The sequence below is a fragment of the Trichechus manatus genome, unplaced genomic scaffold, assembly GCF_000243295.1.
Source record: "Trichechus manatus latirostris isolate Lorelei unplaced genomic scaffold, TriManLat1.0 scaffold00164, whole genome shotgun sequence".
Taxonomy (NCBI): Eukaryota; Metazoa; Chordata; class Mammalia; order Sirenia; family Trichechidae; genus Trichechus; species Trichechus manatus.
This window is the reverse complement of record NW_004444100.1, coordinates 3,802,203-3,819,244: the sequence shown is the minus strand read 5'-3', so window position 1 is coordinate 3,819,244 and position 17,042 is coordinate 3,802,203. Positions and strand designations below refer to the sequence as shown.

General features: G+C 38.3%; 1 protein-coding gene across 1 annotated transcript in view; it reads left to right on the top strand.

Moving 5' to 3' along the window:
- The window catches only part of PTPRR (protein tyrosine phosphatase receptor type R), a 362,799-nt gene that overhangs the window by 320,756 nt on the left and 25,001 nt on the right, over positions 1-17,042 (top strand). Inside the window, exons 11-13 of the mRNA XM_004386446.1 lie at positions 5,971-6,081; positions 7,705-7,862; positions 16,409-16,522. Coding sequence (XP_004386503.1) covers positions 5,971-6,081; positions 7,705-7,862; positions 16,409-16,522 — 383 coding nt within the window. The remainder of the gene's footprint in view (positions 1-5,970; positions 6,082-7,704; positions 7,863-16,408; positions 16,523-17,042) is intronic.

The window sequence follows — 17,042 nt, the reverse complement described above, 5'->3', positions numbered from 1 at the left end:
GCAGAGAGGATTAGGAGATGGTTGAATGGACATGGGAAATCGGGGTGGAAAGGAGGAGTGTGCTGTCACAGTATGGGGAGAGCAATTAGGGTCACGTAACAATGTATCTATAAATTTTTGTATGAGAAACTAACTTGAAATGTAAACTTTCACTTAAACTACAACAATAAACAAAAAAAGAAAAAAAATTCCCAATTCAATTTCTTTAAAGTAAGAGAGAACGTTGTAAAGCTTGTGAAACAACGTGAGCGCTGAATCTCAAGGTTTTACAGTGTTGCAGAAACTTCTATAATTGTTTCATCAGTATCTGATATACGTGTAATTTTCTTCACTGATTTTTTTTCAATGAAAAATTTATGCAACTGACTTAGTTATTTCACAGAACAACTCTTTTTTTTTTTTTCTTTTCACCCTCATATTTCATTGACTTATGTAATATTTAGTTGAATTACTGGGCTTTCGTAATGAGTACAACTGCCATAAAGAGGTTTGGGAATAAATACAACTTGGTGAACATACAGCTCAACAGGTGGAAACAGAAGGACTGGACTTATTAAGAGAGTGGACCAGGAGTATTCAGTGTTCCATTAGCATCAGCATATTTTACAGAGGGAAGCGGGGGACATTGGTTAATGCTGTGGTTAAGTAACCACAAGTTGCCATGGAGTCCGTTCTCACTCATGGCAACTCCATCTATTTCAGAGCAGAACTGTGATCCATAGGGTTTTCATGGCTGTGACCTTTCAGAAGCAGATCACCAGGCCTTTCTTTCAAAGCGCCCTTGCGTGGATTCAAACCACCAGTGTTATGGTTAGTAGCCCAGCACTTAACCATTTGAATCACTCAGGGTTAAGTAGGTTAAAAGAGCCTGGATTGTATTTCAGTAGACAGTCTGGAAATAAAAGATAGAAAATCTAATACATAAAATGTCATTTGCTTGGAGTGTCCTAGCCCCCAAGGGAATTTTCCCAGAGTCCCTTATGAACACATCTGAACCTCAGTTTCCTCAGCTTTAAAATGATAATATATAAATAAATAAATTATACCTACTACCTGTTCTACCTAACTCAGAGAATTATGGAAAGAGTTAAATGATACCGTGTTGGTGAAGGTAAGTTTAATATTAAGTTGCTGTGCCTGTTAGTAATATTCAGTTAGAGCACTACGAATAAGAGTGTTGTTGCTGTTGTTAGGTGCTGTCAAGTTGGTTCCAACTCACAGCAACCCTATGTACAACAGAACAAAACACAGCCTGGTCCTGCGCCATCCTCACAATCATTACTATGCTTGAGCCCATTGTTGTAGCCACTGTGTCAGTCTATCTCATTGAAGGTCTTCCTCTTTTTTGTTTACCCTCTACCAAGCATGATGTCCTTCTCCGGGAATTTGTCCCTCCTGATAACGTCCAAAGTACGTGAGACCTAGTCTCACCATCCTTGCTTCTAGGGAGCATTCCTGCTGTACTTCTTCCAAGACAGATTTGTTCGTTCTTCTGGCAGTCCATGGTATATTCAGTATTCTTTGCCAACAACATAATTCGAAGGCATCAATTCTTTTTCAGTCTTCCTTATTCATTGTCCAGCTTTCTCATGCATATGAGACAATTGAAAATACCATGGCTTGTGTCAGGCGCACCTTAGTCCTCAAAGTGACATCTTTGCTTTTCAACACTTTAAAGAGGTCTTCTGCAGCAGAGTTACCCAACGCAATACGTCATTTGATTTCTTGACTGCTGTTTCCATGGATGTTGATTATGGATCCAAACAAAATGAAATCCTTGATAACTTTGGTCTTTTCTCTGTTTATCATGATGTTGCTTATTGGTCCAGTTGTGAGGATTTTTGCCTAGCACTGCCCAGCAACAGCCAGTAGCCTAATGCATTTCATGGCCCAAACGGTTAACAGTGGCCAGAAGCTCAGAGGTTGAGTTGAGATGTAATCCGTACTGAAGGCTGTAGTCTTTGACCTTCATCAGTAAGTGCTTCAAGTCCTCATTGCTTTCAGCAAACAAGGTTGTGTCATCTGCATATCACAAGTTGTTTGTGAGTCTTCTCCAATTCTGGTGCCCCATTCTTCTTCGTATAGGCCAGCTTCTCTGATTACTTATTTGCTCAGCATACAGATTGAATAAGTACGGTGAATTGAATAAGTACGGTGAAAGGATACAACCCTGACACACACCTTTCCTGACTTTAAACCACACAGTATCCCCTTGTTCTGTTCAAATGACTGTCTCTTGGTCTATGCACAGGTTCCGCATGAGCACAGTTAAGTGTTCTGGAATTCCTATTATTTACAAAGTTATCCATAATTTGTTATGATCCACACAGTTGAATGCCTTTCATGGTCATTAAAACACAAGTAAACATCTTTCTGGTATTCTCTTCTTTCAGCCAAGATCCATCTGACATGAGCAATAATATCTCTTCTTGCACGTCCTCTTCTGAAACTAGCTCAAATTTCTGGCAGTTCCCTGTCAATGTACTGTTGTAACCGCTTTTGAATGATTTTCAGCATGATTTTACTTGTGTGTGATATTAATGATATTGTTCCATAATTTCTGCATTCTGTTGGATCACCTTTCTTTGGAATGGGTGCAAATATAAATCTCTTCCAGCCAGTTGGCCAGGCAGCTGTCCTCCAAATATCTTGACATAGAGGAGTGAGCACCTCCAGAGCCGCATCTATTTGTTGAAACATCTCAATTGGTATTCCGTCAATTCCTGGAGCCTTGTTTTTCACCAATGCCTTCAGTGCAGCTTGGACTTCTTCCTTCAGTACCATTGGTTCCTGATCATATGCTACCTCCTGAAATGGTTGAACGTTGACCAATTCTTTTTGGTACAGTGACTCTGCGTATTCCTTCCATCTGCTTTTAATGCTCCTGCTTTGTTCAATATTAAGAGTAATTACAATAAATTTAGATAATTTATTGTAATTTAGATAATCTGACCCATTCTACTCTCTTATATGTTGATATAACCCAAATGAAACTGAGCATCTTCTTTTTATTTATTTACCACCACTTTCAATGTGATGATACATGTCTTTAGCTCAAAGAGCAAAATCTCTTGGATTTTAAATGTCTATTTTCTAAAAGGAAAGTAACTTAAAAAGATATATATATACATATATATAAATATATATTTTTTTTTTCCAGGCAACTAAATACTAGCTAGATCTCCTTCTTTAAACACAAATGCCCCAGTTTGGGGAGGCGCGGAGGACCAAAGGGAAAAAAAACTCATAAAAATATGAGTTTGTGTTGCTTATGTTAATATTTTACTTTTGCCATAACGCACTGGTTACAAAGAACCAGTTGATGTCCAGAGTCTTTTGTTCAAGGTTCACTAATTACCTGTTTGTACAAGAGACACAAGGTCCTCTGAAAACCTCTTTTTTTTTTTCCAAATTATGAATTCTTAGAAATAATAGGTAACTTTACTTAAAAGCATCAGCCAGCTAGCTGAAGAAGAGATGATGTGGGGTTATATTCTGCTAGATAGTATGCTATTTTGAATTACCTACCATTAGTGTGGTTTCTCGATATTATCTGTAAGCCAGAGTTTTCCGTCCTTGCATTTCCTGCCTCTTTCATATCATTTTTAGTGCCACAATAAAGAAACCCTGAAAAGCTCATCACAGAAATAATTTGAACATGATTTGTGCTCTTAGAAACAACTATATTTGCAGCTCTCCCCCATCTTGTATTCAAAAGCACCTGCACTTTATCTGGTCTCTTTTTCTACTTTCTCATGAAAGGGGGTGGAGGGATGTATTCAGTGTGTAAAAATAAGCTATTTTATCTCAGAAAGGAGATGGGATGTTAATTAAGGGTTGTTTGAATGAACAAGTCACATTGCATTGTCTACTAGGAGCTGGCTGCCAATTGCTTTTTTGGTAAAGAGTCAAGAAAAACATTCAAGAGGGCCCCGGCAAGCTTGGGAGAGAAGCAAGCAGAGCTTCCATTTATCAAGTAGGTGCAGAAGGCTGCTCCAGTATTGTTAAGATCAGGGTGCAGGCTGTGAGCTCCAGCTTCACAGTGTTTTTTCCAATCTTGAGAGCCACTTTCCTAAAGAGGGGCCTGCTGCTCAGGTCGGATCACGGACAATGGGGCGCGTATTCCAGACAACAGGACTGCTGAATGCCTCTTTTCTCTGCTCAATACCTTTTTCAAGATTCTCGGTCATTCTTCTTGGACTGATGCAGGAGGCATGAGTTTTAAGCTACATAATAGCCTGGGTCTTGCAGCAAAATAATTGATGCTCTTTTGAAAGAAACCAGGCAAATTGGTCAGTATGATTACCTTTAACAAATCGGGGAAGTTTTAGGCATTTGGCCACTGGTAAATGTGAAAGAAACTCAGTTGCTCTGTTTTAAAAAGATTTCTTTTCTTAAAGATGTCAGGCAGAGTAAGCCTGCTTGCCTGACAGGCTTGGGTGTGGGGTGGCATGTAATAGAGCTAAAACAATTTACTTTGTTTGGAAAAGAATGAAAACACAGAGAATGCAATGTGTTTTTATTGTAATGGATGAAAGAAGCAGTGATTTTACTAGGTGAAGTGACTTCGTGTGTGACGCTAGCATGTGGAGTATTTGGTACTTCTGAGCCTGACACAGCCCCGGACATGTGTTTCGGATGCTTTACATGTCTTGTCCTTTAATTCTGTGATTCTGTGGCTCTTTTGCTGCTCTTCTGTATCCATAAGTAGTGATTTTTTTTCAAACGTGGTTTTATGCTTTTGATATAAATGTGCAGAAACAAGTCTCTGGGTATTATAACATCCTAATCGACGGCAACAGATGAAGGAATTTCTGTATAAATATGTATGTGTTGGGAGAAAATGATTAGTGCTATTGTAAAGATATTTCTAAAGTTAACATTGCTTCCCTGGGCACTCCAAGTAAAACATTACTTTTTACCCTTTGTATTCTTAGTGATTAAAATATGTGGTAAAAAAAATTAATAGCTGCTTTTCAATTGTTTAAAAGTTAAATAATAAATAACATGAGGTTATATCTATGCCTGAATCTCATTCTGTAGTTTTCTTTTAATGATGTGGCCTTGATATAACAACAATCAAATAATATTTAGTGTATGAAAATCTAATCACTTTAGGTTAAAAAAACTATAAGCCAGTATCATAAAATATAATAATAATATTATTAACATATTCTGAGTACTTTCTATGTGCCTGGCTTTGTTCTAAGTGTTTTTCATGTATTAAATCATGAGGAAACTGAGGCCCATAGAGGTTAGGTAACTTGCTTAGGTACTCACAGCTAGTAAGTGGTAGAACCAAAATTTGGATCCATGCTTTCTGACTCTAAAGACTGCACCCTTAACCACCGTATTATATTGCCTTGCCTACAAATATAATTATTATTACTCTTATTATGTCCTTCAGGAAGGATCTATGATACAACAATTTTTTTAGATTAATTGTGTTATGCATTTATTTCAATGGACCCCATAAGTGAAGAAACCATTGGTCCTGGAAAATATAATACCATAGATGTATTACTGCTATTCTTATTAGATACCCTAGTCTGATGAAGCAGGAAACACGTGACTTGCCTTAATTGTTGTGGTAGAACATTCCCTTTATTTCTAGTTGTCACATGATAAACTATGAGTCAAATTTTTGGATCTCAATTTCTGTGTGGAGTTTTGAAAACTTTTGCCATAATTACCTTTTTTACGGGGTTAGTAGCAACAGTGTTCGGAAGGCACAAGTAAAAACTGATACTTTAAAAAAAAATGTATTGAGATATAATTTACATACCATAAAATTCACTCATTTAAAATGTACAATTCAATGGTTTTAGTATACTTACAGAATTATAAAACTTGATATTTGATTTTTTTCAAATTAATTAATTAAAAATCATCTTTGAGATGCTTAAATGAAAAGTGCTCCAAGGCTGATGAAAACCATTAATGTTTTCTGTGTTCCTCCCCCGTCCCTAGAAATGTGTGCTATACTGGCCTGAAAAGAGAGGGATATATGGGAAAGTTGAGGTTCTAGTTATCAGTGTGAAAGAATGTGATAACTACACAGTTCGGAACCTGGTCTTAAAGGTAAGATTATGAAGCTATAGTTATCTACAAAGTAGCTGATGATGTAGTATTGCATTTCTACTTTGAAATTATTCATCCTCCTAAGTACTACAGATTCAGTTTAAAGAAATTAAATAATACGAAGATCAAAGAGAAATTATAATCATTTCCTAATGCATTTCTTTGTTGTCAGCTACTATAGTATTTGGAATCATTAAATTAATATAAGTAGATATTAAGGAGATTCATTGTGTAGGATGTTATGGTCTTTTAATTTGAATAATTAACGCATCCCTGATTGAACCTTTTGAAAGTCTTTAACTAAAGGTTTGTGCTAGAGAGCTTACCATGGCTTTTTTTTTTTAATGTCACTTTGGTCTAAGCAGCTTTAAATAAGTAAGGCCTGGAAACTGAAAACGGAGAATCTGCACTTGTGGGTGGCCGTGGGCAGCAAGACAAGCCAGAAGTGTTGATGAGATCTTCAGAAACTTGGAGTTACAGAAACTTATAGGGACTTTCCCAGACAAGATTATGTCATAGAAAAATTATCTTGTTTAACTTATTGTAGGCAGATGGAGAGGAAAGTTGCCATGGTATTATTTTTTCCTCTAGAGGATGATCACCCCAAAGATTTCAATCCTATCTAGAACATCACTGTTGGGACAGAATCATCTTAGAGAGGAAGAGGGTGGAGGCAGAGCTGCAGTGACAGTTTTTATTGAGAAGTGTTGGATAGGAAGGCACTTACGGAAAACTGTTTTCAACACATGTCCTCCAGTGCTTAGTATATATATGCTAAGCCCCCAATCAGGCACTGGGGTGCAAAGATGATGCACATGGACTCTGTGCTCAAGGTATTTTCAATCAAACAACTCCATGTAGCTCCTTTATTATTGCGATTCCCCACTACTACTGTTAAATGCTGGAATTGGGGATGAGTGTAGAGGTATTAGAGTGACTGAATATAAAATTATGTGTTCTTTTATTGGTTAACCAGTTGCTATTGAGTTGATTCCAACCATGGTGACCCTGTATGTGCCAGAGTAAATCTGTGCTCCATAGGGTTTTCAATGGCTGATTTTTCAGAAGTAGTTCACCAGGCCTTTCTTCCTGTTAGCAGCTGAGCATGTTTACCAGAGTCCCTGGGAGGTGCAAATGGTTAACATGCTTGGCTGCTAATCGAAAGGTTGGTGGTTCAAGTCTACCCAGAAGCACCTGGGAACTGATACTGGTTAACTCGTTATATTGATTAACATGTTTATAATAACCTTTGCAGAACACTCAATGGAGCAGGAAACACAATATCCCAGTTCTTTCTTGGCTACATTTTCCATCTACCATTTCATTCATTGTAACTAATTATAAACCTATATTTAGCAACTGTTATGTATACACTATCCATGTGAAATGTATATCTCATTTAATAAGTGCTGTCAAACTTTGACATCAGGATATGCATAGTAAGGCTTCCTCAAGGTGAAAGGGCATTCTTCAAAAATCTCCTGTTTCCAAAAAGCCACATTTTTCACCTAGAAATAAAGTTTCCAGCAAGCTAGGAGGGACAGAAGGTGTACATTATTGTGATTTGAATAACTTTTAGTTCCACATGTGAATGAGGTGTTTGGTGGCTGTTGCTATTTTCAGCAAGGAAGTCACACCCAGCATGTGAAGCATTACTGGTACACTTCATGGCCTGATCACAAGACTCCTGACAGTGCCCAGCCCCTTCTACAGCTCATGCTGGATGTAGAAGAAGACAGACTTGCTTCTGTGGGCCGAGGGCCTGTGGTTGTCCACTGCAGGTAAGGCATGAACTATCCTTTCCGCCTAAGCACCTGTCCATTCTTTGTAAAGTCATAGAGTGGGTGGGGGTTGGGTTTTGCTTCCTGGATGTGACCTGGTTGGTAGATTAAATATTTATCGAAATTGGTTAACTTCTAATATTTGAGACACTAGACCAAGATGATAATTATGGAAATGAAGTCACATTTTTAGGGCATCTTCAGAGAGAAATTACACAGTTGACAAAATGCAAGTTCTGAGTGGTTCAGGGAACAGGAAAGCTTAGTCATCTACCTTGAAATTTATATTTATCCATTTAGTCTCATAAGCCTCATATACACTAAGAATTACAGATATGTTGTTTGAAATCATCAATGCTTTTTGTGTTGTTTCAAGATGGCACCTTAACTGTACTTGGAATGATTCTTGATAATGTTTAATATTATGTCAAATTTGGTAAAAATCAGGCAACTCTTTTAAAAGTTATCTCATAAAAACCAGACAGAAATAAATTTGGTAGTTCGCCAAAAGGAAAACAAAGTGCTGTTACCAGAACATGGGGTATTGGATGGCAGGGTCACGAAAGCAAAAGATGTCCATGATGGTTCTCTTTTCTAATTTCTAGCTTAAATCTCTCCTGCCATAAATGATGCCTCTTCCCCTTTGTTTTCCTTTGAATATATCCAAATTAACGCAGGTAATTTAAAATTTGCTTATATAACCAGCCATTTATTATCCATACTTTCTCAAAATAATTTGTGTTGCTTTGTTTAACCTTTTCATAAGTCTTTTAAGATACCCTTTGATAACAACTTTAATAAATTTAAAAAATATTATTTTAAATTATAATTTTAGCCTCCTTTTTTGGACCTTTGTGGGCTAATTAAGAGCAAATTTTTCTATATGTCTATTTATCCAAAGAAGTCATTATCCAGCTTCTAGCAGAGGGCCTTAGCCTAAACATAGCTTGGGTTAAGGGAAGACAACCTCGTTGGCCATATTTTAGAACTGGAACTGTTCCCCACCCAAAATCATAAAACAGTCAGGGTATCTAAAACCAACTAGCCATTTCCCTTATAAAACCAGTTCCCCTTCTGATTACTGTTTCTAAGAATGAAACCATCTTTTTTTCCAAGCACTCAACATTCAATGTCGACAGTTATCTTTGGCCATTCTCTTAACTCCATCCTCAGTATCTAATCAGTCACCAGATTGTCTTTCCCTTCAAAGCTTCTCCCGTAATCACTTCCTGCCCAACTACCCTAGTTCAGGCCCTTGTGACCTCATCCATGTTTTTAGAAGTAGTTGGCTAATTGCACACACATATCCTCATCCCCACTTTAGCCTACCCTGTGCACTTCTCTTGGCTGATGTTCCTAAAACCCTTTTTCATCATATGAAGTCCTGTTCAAAACATCTTAATGGCTTCCCATAGCCTACAGCAAAAGTCCTTAATGTCGGGCCTATGGAGAAACTAGGGGGTTAGAGAGCTCCTTGAAATTATTTGGACACATTTGAATACATAAGCTTATGTGACTTTTTCTGGGGATGACAGTTTATCATTTTCATTCTCAAAAAAAAAAAAAAAAATTACCACTGGCTTAGAAGACGAAGTCCAAACCTCTTAACTTTCTATATAAGATTCTTTGTAGGACCCAGTGGCAACCTGGGTGGCACAAACAGTTAAGTGCTCCACTACTAGTCAAAAGGTTGGCAGTTCACGCTTTGGAAATTGATTTCACGCTTTTTTAAAAAGCTAGAAATAGAAGTATCATACGATCCAGCAATCCCACTCCTTGGAATATATCCTAGAGAAATAAGAGCCATCACATGAACAGATAAATATGCCACCCATGTTCATTGCAGCACTGTTCACAATAGCAAAAAGATGGAAACAACCGAGGTGCCCATCAACGGACAAATGGATAAGCAAATTATGGTATATTCACACAGTGAAATACTATGCAATGGTAAAGAACAACGATGAAGCCATGAAACATCTTATAACATAGAGGAATCTGGAGGGCATTATACAGAGTGAATTTAGTCAGTCACAGAAGGATAAATATTGTATAAGACCACTATCATAAGAACTCAAGAAAAGGTTTAAACACAGAAGAAAACATTCTTTGATGGTTACGAGGGTGGGGAGGGAGGGAGAGGGTTATTCACTATCTAGATAGTAGACAAGAATTATCTGAGGTGAAGGGAAGGACAGCACACACTACAGGGGAAGTCAGCACAACTGGACTAAACCAAAGCTAAAAAGTTTCCTGAGTACAACCAAATACTTCGAGGGACAGCGTAGCAGGGGCAGGGGCCTGGAGACCATGGTTTCAGGGGACATCTAGGTCAGTTGGCATAAAAGAGTTTATTGAAAAAAATGTTCTGCATCCTACTTTGGTGAGTGGTGTCTGGGGTCTTAAAGGCTAACAAATGGCCACCTAAGATGCAGCAATTGGTCCCAACCAACCTTGAGTAAGGGAGAATGAAGAACACCAAAGACACAAGGGAAGTATTAGCCCAAGAGACAGAAAGGGCCACATAAACCAGAGACTGCATCATCCTGAGACCAGAAGAACTAGATGATGCCCGGCTACCTCCAATGACTGCCTGACAGGGAACACAACAGAGATTCCCTGTTGGAGTAGGAGAAAAGTGGGGTGCAGAACTCAAATTCTAGTAAAAAGACCAGACCTAATGTTCTGACTGAGACTGGAGGAACACCAGAAAGCACGGCCCCCGGACTCTCTGTCAACCCAGAAATAAAACAATTCCCAAGGCCAACACTTCAGACAAAGATTAGACTGGACTATGGGACATAAAATGATACTCATGAAGAGTGTGCTTCTTAGTTCAAGTAAATACATGAGACTAAATGGGCAGCTTCTGTCCAAAGGTGAGAAGAGAAGGCAGAGAGGGTCAGGAGCTGGTTGAATGGACATGGGAAATCAAGGGTGGAAAGGAGGAGTGTGCTGTCACAGTACAGGGAGAGCAATTAGGGTCACATAACAATGTATGTATAAATTTTTGTACGAGAGACTAATTTGAATAAATTTTCACTTAAAGTACAAGAAAAAAAGATTAATAATAAATAAATAAATAAAAACAAAAGGTTGGCAGTTCAAACCACCCACAGTCACCTTGGAAGACAGACCTGGTGATCTGCTTCTGAAAAGTCACAGCCTTGAAAACCCTATGGAGCATGGAGCAGTTCTACTCTGCACACATGGGGTTGCCATGAGTTGGAATCAACTCAATGGCAACTTAGAACAAAAATATACACCCCAGTGTACCCTCCCTGTCTTATTTCCCACTGTTCCTCTAAAATAGCTCTCTCTTCAAGTCAAGCTAGTCTACTCATTGTCATACATCATATATCCTGTTATAAATTTGTTCTTTTCTTATACCATTCCCTCACACGGAATATTCTCCCTCTGTCATGATAACCAAAACTCCTGTCATTATTAGAGTACAGTTAAAATCCTATTTCATCAATGAAATAAACTCTGTATAGACAATTCAACAAAAAAAGAATCCATTCCTTTTCTCAATCCCTCTAGCACTCACATTCAACATGAAACAAGTGCCAACTATGAAAAATAAATGTCATTTGAATGCCAAGAGGAGAATTATTAATTCTAATCATGGGGATTGAAGAAACCATCTGAAAGTTGGAATATGTTGAAGTGGGCCTTGAAAAATGACTAGTGTTTAAGGTTTTAAAAGGTGGTGAAGGGGGAAATTCTGACTAATAAAGTATCATTAACACAGAAAGAAAAATTGGAAAATAAAAGGCATTTATTGTAATGATTCATATAAAGAAGAACAGGCACAGGGACAACTGCAGAAGGGCATAAATCTTGAAAGATAGTCATGTTCAGATTGTGTGTGGCCATGAATACCATGGTAGGGAGCTTAGACATTATTCTATAACTAATGGGAGCCATGAACAGTTTGGAGTAGGGAATAATATGATTAGGTCTTTGTTTTAGGAAGATTAACCTACAGCTGTGTGTATGGTGAATTAGTCCAGGAAAAACCTTGAGACTTGGAAACCATAATGAGATCATTGCTTTAATTTAATCATAAAACAAGAAGATGCTGAAAACGTGAGCACAGTCTACAGAAAGGGAAGCATAGATCCCAAAGGCTCAGCGGAGGTGGAAAATATAATAATTGGTAACAGATTGGCTGTGGGAGGTGAGAGAGAGGGAAGACGTTAAAGATGGCTCCAAGATTTCTAGGCTGGAAAAGTTGTGCCTGGCTGGTAATACCATTGAGGGGAAAGATAATGAATTCTGTTTTAAATATATCGAATTTAGATACATTGAATTGAAGCAAGTGCAGAATAGTGACATCAAGAGTGCCAGCTAGGATATGAAGTGCAATCTAGAGTTTAGAAGAAACTTTGGGAATTTAGATGTAGGTTTGAGAGACATTTACATAAAGACTGTGAGTGGAGACTGTGAGTGGTTGAAACTGCTGAAAGAGACAAAAAAAGAGAGAGAAAGGGCTTGTTAGGTTGAGTTTATGGACATACTGTTTAGGGTAAATTAATGTGTAAACCCTTTTGGACAGACAATGTTTCTATTTAACTATCACCTCTGTATAATGACTTGGAAATGTTTCCTCTCCTAAACTAAATTGAATCCAGTTATTCACTAGAATCCTCAATATTAATATATCCAAGACCAAGTTCCCCATCTCTGTCCCCAAATCAGCCCTTATTCCAGAATTCCCCTTTAGCTCAGTGGTGTCACCATTCTTCCAGTACTCGAGACTTAGTCACCTTTACACTTTGCTCACTCTTCAGTTCCAGTCCCTCTAGACTCACATTTTTTGATGCCTGAAGTCTTTCCCGTCCTTTCTACTGCTCATATCTTACTTAAGTTCAGGTCCTAATTATTCTTTCTAGAATTATTACAGTGCCTTTTTCACTCTTCTCTCACTCATGACATCTTCTCACCGCACTCATCCTACTACTGTTGTTGTTAGGAGTTGTCAGGTTGATTTCAACTCACAGCAACCCCATGTGACAGAGTAGAACTGCCCCATAGGGTTTGCTAGGCTGTAACTTTTATAGCATAGCTTCCAGCATCACAGGAACACGAAAGCCACCACAGTGTGATAAATGACAGAAGTGTGGGGTATACCACTGGTATTTTAAATAACAGCAGGGTCACCCATGGTGGACAGGCTTTAGCTGAACTTCCAGACTAAGACAGACTAGGAAGAAGGATCTGGTGGTCTACTTCTGAAAAAATTATCTGATGAAAACCTTATGAATAGCAGTGGAACATTGTCTGATATAATGCTAGAAGATAAGCCCTTCAGGCTGGAAGGCACTCAGAATACGCTGGGGAAGAGCTGCCTCCTCAAAGTAGTGTCAATCTTAATGACACGGATGGAGTCCAGTTTTCGGGACCTTCATTTGCTGATGTGGTGTGACTCAGAATGAGAAAAACCAGCTGCAAACATCCATTAATAATCAGAACATTGAATGTGCGAAGTATGAATCTAGGAAAATTGGAAATCCTCAACAATGAAATGGAACACATAAACATCAATATCCTAGGCATTAGTGAGCTACAATGGCTGGCATTGGCTGTTATGAATTGGATGATCCTATGGTATACCATGCCAGGAATGACAAAATTGAAGAGCAATGGCATAGCATTCATCGTTAAAAAGAACATTTCAAGATTTATCCTGAAGTATAATGCTGTCAGTGATAGAATAACATCCAGATGCCTACAAGGAAGACCAGTTCATACAACTATTATTCAAATTTATGTACTAATCACTAAGGCCAAAGATGAAGAAATTGAAGATGTTTACCAACTTCTGCAGTCTGAAATTGATCAAACATGCAATTAAGATGCATTGATAATTACTGGTGATTGGAGTGTGAAAGTTGGTAACAAAGAAGGATTGGTATTTGGAAAATATGGCCTTGGTTACAGAAATTGCATTACAGAATTTTGCAAGACCAACAAGTTCTTCGTTGTAAACATGTTTTTTCAACAACATAAACAGCGACTATACATGTGGACCTCACCACATGGAATATACAGGACTCAAATTGACTACAACCGTGGAAAGAGACAATGAAAAAGATCAATCTCATCAGTCAGAACACGGCCAGGGGCTGATTGCAGAACAGTCTATCCATTGCTCATATGTAAGTTCAAGTTGAAGCTGAAGAAAATTGGAACAAGTCCACCAGAACCAAAGTATGACCTTGAGTATATTCCACCTAAATTTAGAGACCACCTCAAGAATAGATTTGACTCATTGAACACTAATGACCGAAGACCAGACGAGTTGTGGAATAACATTAAGGGCATGATACATGAAGAAAGCAAGAGGTCATTAAAAAGACAAGAAAGAAAAGACCAAAATGGATGTCAGAAGAGACTTAGAAACTTGCTTTTGAACATAGAGTAGCTAAAGAAAAAGGAAGAAATGGTAAAGAGCTGAACAGAATCTTTTGAAGGTCGGCTTGAAAAGACAAAGTAAAGTATGATAATGAAATGCGCAAAGACCTAGAGTCAGAAAATCAAAAGGGAAGAACATGCTTGGCATTTTTCAAGCTGAAAGAACTGAGGAGAAAATTCAAGCCTCGAGTTGTAATATTGAAGGTTTCTTCAGGGAAAATATTAAACAACACAGGAAGCATCAAAAGAAGATGGAAGGAATATGCAAAGTCACTGTACCAAAAAGAATTGGTCAACGTTCAGTCATTTCAGGAGGCAGCAGATGATTAAGAACCAACGGTACTGAAGGAAGAAGTCCAAGCTGCACTGAAGGCATTGGTGAAAAACAAGGCTCCAGGAATCGATGGAATACCATCTGAGATGATTCCACAAATGAATGCAGCACTGGAAGTGCTCACTCATCTATACCAAGAAATTTGGAAGATGGCTACCTGGCCAACCGACTGGAAGAGGTCCATATTTGCACCCATTCCAAAGAAAGGTGATCCAACAGAATGCAGAAATTAGCAAACAATATAATTAATATTACACACAAGTAAAATTTTGCTGAAGATCATTCAAAAGTGGCTGCAGCAATATATTGACAGGGAACTGCCAGAAATTCAAGCCGGATTTAGAAGAGGATGTGGAACCAGGGATATCACTGATGTCAGATGGATCCTGGCTGAAAGCAGAGAATACCAGAAAGATGTTTACCTGTGTTTTATTGACTATGCAAAGACATTCAACTGTATGGATCATAACAAACTCTGGATAACATTGCAAATAATGGAAATTCCGGAACACTTAATTGTGCTCATCAGGGACCTGTACATAGACAAAGAGGCAGTCCTTTGAACAGAACAAGGGGATACTGCATGGTTTAAAATCAGGAAAGTTGTGTGTCAGGGTTGTATCCTTTCACCATACTTATTCAATCTATATGCTGAGTAAATAATCCGAGAAGCTGGACTATGTGATGAAGAACAGGGAATCAAGATAGGAGGAAGATTCATTAACAACCTTCAATATGCAGATGACACACCTTGCTTGCTGAAAGTGAAGAGGACTTGAAGCACTTATTGATGAAGATCAAAGACTACAGCCTTCAGTATGAATTACATCTTAACATAAAGAAAACAAAGATCATCACAACCGGACCAATAAGCAACATCATAATAAACAGAGAAAAGATTGACGTTGTCGAAATTCCATTCTACTTGGATGCACAATCAACACCCATGGAAGCAGCAGTCAAGAAATCAAATGATGCATTCATTGCATCGGGCAAATCTGCTGCAAAAGACCTCTTTAAAGTGTAAAAAAGCAAAGATGTCACCTTGAAGACTAAGGTGCACCTGACCCAAGCCATGGTGTTTTCAATCGCCCCATATGCATGTGAAAGCTGTACAACGAATAAGGAACACCGAAGAAGAATTGATGCCTTTGAATTATGGTGTTGGCAAAGAAAATTAATATACCATGGACTCCCAGAACAATGAACAAATCTGTCTTGGAAGAAGTACAGCCAGAACGCGCCTTAGAAGCAAAGATGTCAAGACTTCGTCTCACATAGTTTGGACATGTTATCAAGAGGAACCAGTCCCTGGAGAAGGACATCATGCTTGGTAAAGTAGAGGGTCAGTTGAAAAGAGGAAGGCCCTCAAGGAGATGGATGCAAGAATCGGCTTGAGCATAACAACGGTTGTGAGGATGACGCAGGACCAGGCAGTGCTGTTGTACGTAGGGTTGATGGCACCTAACAACAACAACCTTTATGGGAGTAGATCTCCCGGTCTTTCTTCTGCAGATCTACTGGGTGAGTTCGAACTGCCAACCTTTTAATTAATAGCCAAGTGCTGAACTCTTGAGCTTCCAGGGCTCCTACTCATCCTGCTACATATAACTAAATGAAAGAACGTACTTTAAGCACTTAGCACAGGTCCTGGCTTATATTACTCAATATATGATAGATGTTTTATTATTATTACTTCTAATTATTGTTTCAGATTTAAAATTACCCATTTAAAAGAATATAATTTACCTCTGTGGTCTTTCCTCCACCTTTTTATTCTTTATCTTTTCAGCGCAGGGATAGGTAGAACCGGATGTTTCATTGCTACATCCATTGGCTGTCGACAGTTGAAAGAAGAAGGAGTTGTTGATACACTAAGCATCGTCTGCCAGCTTCGTGTAGACAGGTGAGTGTTTGAGGGATCGTTTAATGGAGTCTTCACTTCAGAAGAGTTTCCGTTAGTCACAACCTGATCTGATCAACCTGACTTTATAAACATCCCAGGCACTCAAGTCCTTTATCTCAACAGAGATCTGTGTAAAATGCTTAGGAATACACATTACCTTAAAAAGTCTCTAAAAACATGTTACTTATAACACCAACCCTCAAAAAGTCCCAGAAGTAAAGCTCATGCTTAATACATCTCTAATACAGATTGTTTATACTGGTAGCTGTTCCTTTTTTATCTTACACTCTATTCCTTTATATGTGAGGATGGTGCAGGACCAGGCAATGTTTCATTCTGTTTCACGTAAGGTCGCTATGAGTCCGCTATGAGTTGGAGTCCACTCTACAGACGGTACCCAACAATAAAAAACAATTCCTTTATATGTACTCTGCATTCTCATTTGACTTTATCATTTACTTTAGGATCTTGATCCTTTAAAATGATGCCTATGTGGTACTATAGAGTTGTTTTTATATAC